This window comes from Trachymyrmex septentrionalis, unplaced genomic scaffold (assembly GCF_001594115.1).
Source record: "Trachymyrmex septentrionalis isolate Tsep2-gDNA-1 unplaced genomic scaffold, Tsep1.0 scaffold260, whole genome shotgun sequence".
Classification (NCBI taxonomy): Eukaryota; Metazoa; Arthropoda; class Insecta; order Hymenoptera; family Formicidae; genus Trachymyrmex; species Trachymyrmex septentrionalis.
Genome location: NW_017305420.1, coordinates 2,820 through 10,202, shown reverse-complemented (window position 1 = coordinate 10,202; position 7,383 = coordinate 2,820). Strand labels below are relative to the sequence as shown.

Here is a 7,383-nt window from a genome sequence, read left to right as displayed (position 1 = left end):
TATATATACTATATATATATATATATACCAACCTGATAATAACTCCACAAATCAGAGCATTTAATAAATTGACGTATTTTGGAATATTAAACAAAAATTTAACATATATATTTAATACAGATACTTCATACACAGTATAATTAATAATTTCCTCGACTACTTCGGTTACAGAAATAAATATAATCCATCCGAATATTATTCGAATTATCCAATTACGCAGCTGTTGATATTCTTTTAATATTCCGAGTGCTTCCAATGTGTCGTCCACTATGGACAGTTCATGTAAGCACATTTTCAATTCCTTTAAAACATTATATTGATCGATTACGCGACACAAAAATAAATTATAATCTTAAATAAATGTTATAATCTTATATTTAAAGCGTAATAAATATATCTTTAATTATATTGCATAATTATATTGACGCTAAATATTAAATGTTGTTTTCAACGTTATTTTCAAAGTGTAATTTAATTATAATTATCAACAAACTATATAAAAGTTGTGTTCATAACATACTGTTTTATTGAACACATTTTTATAGTTTATTAATTTTATTTGTTATTATTTTTATTGTTATAAACTAAAATTTAAAGACAATGACAAAAATCTACATTTTTTTAAATAAGTACTTTAAGTATTCAAAATAATTTATGCAAAGTTTCCTTGCAATTCACTAATTAGTTTTACGAAGAGATTTAGAATAAATAAATATTTTATTTATTTACTTGGCCACTAGTTCACGTATCGCAATGTAACTTTAACCAATAATAAGTAAAATTACAATGTAACTTTATATCTTGAATACTCTACGGGAAGAACTTATATTAAAAAACTTATATTAAAAAACTGAGATATTAAAAGTTGAGGTATTAAAAATTGAGATATTAAAAAATTGAGATATTAAAAAACTAAGATTTTTGTCATTTTTTTTATAATACATTTCTATTAAAGCACAGATTAAAAAAAATTATTACTTATAAAAAATAACATATATATATATATATATATATGTATATGTACATATATTATACATATACATGATCCAGATATTACTTTTAAATGTGATTTTGAATAATCTAATTTTTTAATAATTTTGTTATTATTTTATGCATCTACGAAACATCCTTAAGAAATTTTACAAAATTAACAAACTTTAGGAACATGGGATATATTTTAACACTCTTACCTTCGAATGAAAAAAACTAATAGGAATCGCTATAAGCACGATAATATGTATTATTATTTGATGAAGAGTATAATCTGCTAAGGTTATAGAATGGCAGCGGTAAATGAAATACACATAAAAGTTCCATATGGCGAAAACATACAGATAAGAAAGATACCGCTTAGATTGTGCTAAGAAATATTCAAACGAGCCCAAACTGCAGAACGATCCAATTATCAACAATGGTGCTAGTGCTATCTGTATCGTCTTCATAGTTTCCTTGTCGTCAACTAGAAATTTGAATTAAATCTTACCACAAGACACAGACACGTTTTAATACGTTTTGTAAAAATTTCAAAAACAGTTTTACTTTATTTTTGCAGATCCTAGGAATTACTTCGTAATAGTTGCACTGCGCAAGATACAGTTGACAAATAAGGTATGTACATGCTGTTTAACCAGTAAGTTGAGCGGTAGAATAAACGCTCAGATAATCTAGATTAGATTGTTCTTTTTTTTCGTTGACCTTTATTTATATATATATTATATAGTATATATTTATATGTATATTATTTCAAGACATGAACAGTTGTAAACGTGACAATTTTTGCAATATTATGTCTTTTTATATAAATATTTAACTGATGCAATCATACGCAATTGTATGAGCACTGTGAGTTGTATGAGCAGTTATGTGTTAAAAACTCTAAACATTATATTTATAGTTTTCTTCAACATCGTCAAATTATTTAGCTATTATTTATCTTGTTAGTATTTTATGAATTTCTAAATAATGCTTAATTGTTATGGATAAAGAGATAATCTTAATGTAATGTTAAATATAAAAAGAGCAAATTATTTTATATAATATTATTAAAGATTTAAGGTCTGATAAATATCTTTATTTTCATGATAATAATAAACGTTACAATTGTTACGTAAAATTGGAAAAAACGAATCGATTAATTGAGTATGAAAACACTCACTTATTGAAACGCAGGACTATGAAATAAGTTAGATAATAGAAATTACTATACTTGATGTAAGTATATAAGCAATAGCAAAATAGCAATTTTGATAAAGAAAATGTTAACAAAATAATTTTCTGAATTCTTATATAATATAAATACGGATGTATAAATATATAATGTAATAGTTTATATATTGATGATATTATATTAGAAAATTATATAATAATGAAAAAAAGAGTTAAATTGCAATTGTAATAAAAAAAATTCTTAAACTACAATATTAATAAATGTATTACCACGAGGCCACTGATGAGGTGAGATGGGACATTAATAAAGATCGCATTGATTAAGAATAAATAATATGAAATAATTAAAAATAATACAAGTACAAGATTTATTTATACACCAATAAAGTAAATTTTATAGCTATATAATACTCTATGTACAGATAAATATATTATAATATTAAATTATAAATTATTTTGTCTCTAAAAATTCTTTGAAATAATGAATGTGTCTGTAGAATTCTATTGTTCGTGTTTTTATCTTTTCGTTCACAACTCTAGAGATGTTAAGAGGAAAATCTTTAACAAAAGAGCTTATCTGAAACAAATTATATGTTGACGATCTCATTAACACAATTCTATTTATTCTTATAAAATATTATTTTTCATAGCACGTGAGAAATAATTATTGGATCTATCCAAAAAATAATTGCAAAAGAAAAATCGAATTAAAAAATTATGGAATAAAATTGTAACAATCAAAAAGAATTTGTTGATAAAGCATAGAATTTATTGATAAAGAAAAGACAAAATAATAAAAGAATTTTAGAAAAAAATTGAGAAAACGTTTCTTTTTAAAAGGGGAGAAGTAGAAGATGAACTTTAGAAGGGGAGAAGTAAAATATTTATTGTATAAAAGATAAAAAGATAAAAAGAAATTATTGAAAAAGAATTAAAAAGAATCCTAATAATGAAAAGAAAAAACAACGAAGAAGAAACATTATATAATAGAAAATATATACTATACTTATTTATATTTATAAAATTTACTTTGAAAAGATGATCCTCATAGTGTGAATAATTAATCATATCTGCAAAAACTACCCTTCTATCGATTTCTCTGTAAAAATGAATTCTGGAGGTAATTAATGACATATTTATATACTTTTTACACATAAATTTTTATGATCTTAATCAATATATGTTTATAAAAAGAATATTGCGTTACCTGGGTACTATTTTTTCAAAATTTTGTAGTATATACTTAAAGACTAAATCATTGTCTATATGTTTTGCAATAATAGAATGAAAAATTACAATACGCTGCTTTACATCAGTAAAATATCTTGATGTCAAAAGATTGATATAGTTGATGATGATAGTATCAGATTTAGAGCACGTTAAAAATTCTAAAAGTTGATTGTTTAATGGTTTCTTTTCCTCATTCAACACTTTGTTCCAAGTTATATTATTTGCTTTCATTATTCCTTTACAATAAGTCCATTCTTTCCATCCCGGAAAAATTCTAAAACATTTTGTAAAATATGAATAGAAATTTGTTACGACAAATAAAAAAGTTTCTGTTATTTATATTAATATATTTTATATTAATTTATTTTATATTTTGAGAACTTGTTCTGTATTAAAAATTGCTCTACATAATTAGAAGAAGCATAATTATAAGAAAATTACTGATGTAATTTTGGCTTTTCGTATAACCGTATTAAATCAGAAGTGGCAACAGCCATACATTCTTGAGAATTCAGAACACATGCCCATTTTACGGCTTCGTGCCTTAAACATTTAGTAAAATCACTTTCATTCTCCAAGTCGACGTAGCCTATGTTAAAGAGAAGAAATATCAAGATTTTCTGAAAATGTTCCTAAAATAAAAAAATAAGTTTAATTTTATATATTTTGTACTGCCTATTAATTGTTACTTATAGAAAGAGGCGTAAAATATGATCATAAGATTTAAAAGGACTCTATATATTTTTATTCTTTCTCTTTCAATAACTATAATATATATATATATTATAAGATATAATATATTTTTTTAATTCTTTGGCCTATTTCTTAAAACGTAAAATATGAATTTTTAAACATTTTAAACATATAAAAATATTTTTAAAAAATTAAACATTTTTTAATTAATTTCATACATTTTGTAAGATAAAATAATTTTTATATGAAATTGTTTTTATTTTTACGAGTATTTAGTTTAGTTTAAAATATTTGTAGAAAATAAAGTTAATTTAATTGTGAAAAATTGTCTCTGAATTTAAAATCAGACAACACATTCTGTATCAGTACTTCTGTGACTCGGACAATACGCATAATTAAAATCAGAGCTTAACAAGTCTTATATAATAATATAAAATCTAAAAAAACATCTATATGACATCTTTGAGATGTCTTATGATCCGATTTTGGACAGGGTACTCTATCTAGGAACAGATTATTAAATTAATATTTATAATAATAAATATATTACATATAGTTGTTGTTTTAAAATAATTTTGTAGAATTTAAAATAATCGAAATATCACCACGACTGGAAATATAATATCTTCTCGTTTTTAAATATTGTAGATTTAATCCAAATAATGTAACTATCATAAGAAAATATGACTTATTCACTTATTTTATTTTTATAAAACTTTAATTTTTTAGAATATTATATTATTCATAACTTTGACTGATCCTTAGGCGTTCTCTACTATATTATGCGGTTACATTAACTCGATCGGTTTCTATTTATTATTTTATTTTTTAAATATAATTGTAATATTTTATGAATATCAAGTGGATAATTAAAATTATTGCAAATATTTATTGTTATCTACCTTGACTCTGGTACTGTTTGAAAATGGAAAAAAGCCCGACATATTTTCTAGAATTTTAAACATAGGATACCACGCTACATAATTTGTCTCATTAGACAGATAGGAAGTAAGTTGTTCGAAAAAACTGTACTCCAGTTTGTTCCTTAATAGAAAGAAATACGCGTCATCAATGATTTGAGCACGATTGAGTACATGTATGTTCATATATTCCGTTGAGTTTAAATATCTTGCAAGTTTTTCCCAATTATCATTGTCGTAATTAATACGATAATATCCTGTCGTATAATAAAACAAATTTCGTTATTAAATATTTCGAATAAAATTCATGAAATATGGCAGATATAGAGGTATTTTATATGTTAATATTCACCAGCTTGTTGTACATTAATAATAATCCAATCATCTTCTTTAATAGTAGTCAATTCTAAATATGACATGTTCGGATTCAACCATTCTTCCCTTGTATAATTGGAAGAATTGTTCGTAACATAAGTCACATGTATCCACATGTTTATCGGATATGAATTATTATAATAGTCTTTTTGTAATGTTATTATAACCTTATTTCGAGAAACCTTATCTCGTGTCATCTGTAGTATAGGATAACGTTCTTGCATCGTCCAATGATACAACCTAACTGCCAAGTTTAGGTCATCATTTGGTTCATTTGCGGCTTTTGTAAGAACATTGAAGAAACTATCGATAGTGCTATTCCAAGTATTGTCGGATCTAAGCTGACTAAATTTGTACAGTTTAACTTTACAAATTATAACAAATTGCATTCCTTGTAAAAATAAAAATCGAAGCATAAGTCGAATGTGCTAGCAGAGTACAAATGCGTAAATAAAATTTTTAAAAGGCAAAAATTAAAGCAACAAAGTATAAAAAGGAGCGTAAATGCCTCTTTTAAATTTCGTTATTTCAATTTTCTTCTCCTAGAAATTTCACTTACGCTTCTGGTACTTTTTCCTTACATTCGATTTAAACTTCAATTTTTATTTTCGCCAGAGATTGAAAAATATAATATTGCTATTCAAGTACAATTTTTGCATATTACATATTATACATATATAACTTCATACGACTTCCAACTATTAACAATACTGATTAATACACTTGATTATGTACACAATATGAAATTATTATATTACGTTTATCTTATTACTTACTATATGGATAAATATGTATTGAGACTTGCTTGAAATACAGATGAGGGTATCGTTTGTAATAATGTGCGTATAAAATTAGGTGCTATAAGAATTAATATTATATAATTTGAAACAGTATTTAATATAATTTAATTACAGTTTTTACAAATTTGAAAAATGTCGTTTATTTGCAGAAAAAAATATTTTAAAATTTAATAATGTACAGTATTTTATTTTACTATAAAAATGTGTATTATGACAAAACTAATATAAAAAATAAATTGTAGACAAACTTACTATACAGAGTGAATCAGAATTGTTGAACCAACTTTTTACCCTATGAGAAAATTATCGATTTTATACTTAATTGAATTATAACGTGTGCAATCAATTCTTTTTTCGTAGGATAGAAAGCTGGTTGACTCTGATTCACCCTGTATATGATTAACCTTCCGTATAATTTTTTTATATTTACGTTTGGAAATTATCGATGAATAATTTTTTAACACTCAAATGTTTCTTGTATTTTGAGTCCCATATTTAGAATAAGGTTCATAAACATTCCGTTATTAATTTAGAAGTGATGGCTTTATTTACCCGATTGAAAATAATTTTATTAATTTTTAATAAATACTTTAATGTCTTATAAATTTTATTAAATTTATATAAATTTGTAAGATATTAAGAAACATTAAAGAAACAATATAAATTATACTAAGATATTAAAAAACAATAAAGTATTAAAATAATATATTAGATTTATCAAATTCAATGCCGAAGTCAGCTTAGCAACAAAACTATATTTACATTTGCTTTTACCTTTAAACTATATTTACACTTGCTCTTACCTTTAACATAATGGGTTAAAGGGAAAAATGTCGTATTATTAGAAGACGTATCAATTTTTGGTACAAGAGGCATGTCGTAATAATCATTCAAACGAAGAGACTCATGTTGAAACTGTACTGTGAGTAAATCCATCAATTGAGGGTTTATATACTACAATAATAAAAATTTGAATACATTTAAGTAGCTATTTAATTGGGTCATATAACATTATACACTGTTTATTATCAAAAAATATAATTTTTTTACTGTTTTTTATTACAATAAAAAAATATAATATTATATCTTAAAACGAATAACAATTTAATGAAAATTAATTGAATTATTTGATAATGATTCATACTCTCTCTCTCTCTCTCTCTCTCTCTCTCTCTCTCTCTCTCTCTCTCTCTCTCTCT

General features: G+C 23.8%; 1 protein-coding gene across 1 annotated transcript in view; it reads right to left on the bottom strand.

Moving 5' to 3' along the window:
* Nucleotides 1-3,369: 3,369 nt before the first annotated feature.
* Nucleotides 3,370-7,383, bottom strand: part of LOC108749073 (glutamyl aminopeptidase-like) — a 6,175-nt gene continuing 2,161 nt past the window's right edge. Inside the window, exons 4-9 of the mRNA XM_018487586.1 lie at nucleotides 6,988-7,138; nucleotides 6,161-6,242; nucleotides 5,362-5,729; nucleotides 4,992-5,266; nucleotides 3,838-4,028; nucleotides 3,370-3,670 (exon numbers count right to left, since the gene is read on the bottom strand). Coding sequence (XP_018343088.1) covers nucleotides 3,370-3,670; nucleotides 3,838-4,028; nucleotides 4,992-5,266; nucleotides 5,362-5,729; nucleotides 6,161-6,242; nucleotides 6,988-7,138 — 1,368 coding nt within the window. The remainder of the gene's footprint in view (nucleotides 3,671-3,837; nucleotides 4,029-4,991; nucleotides 5,267-5,361; nucleotides 5,730-6,160; nucleotides 6,243-6,987; nucleotides 7,139-7,383) is intronic.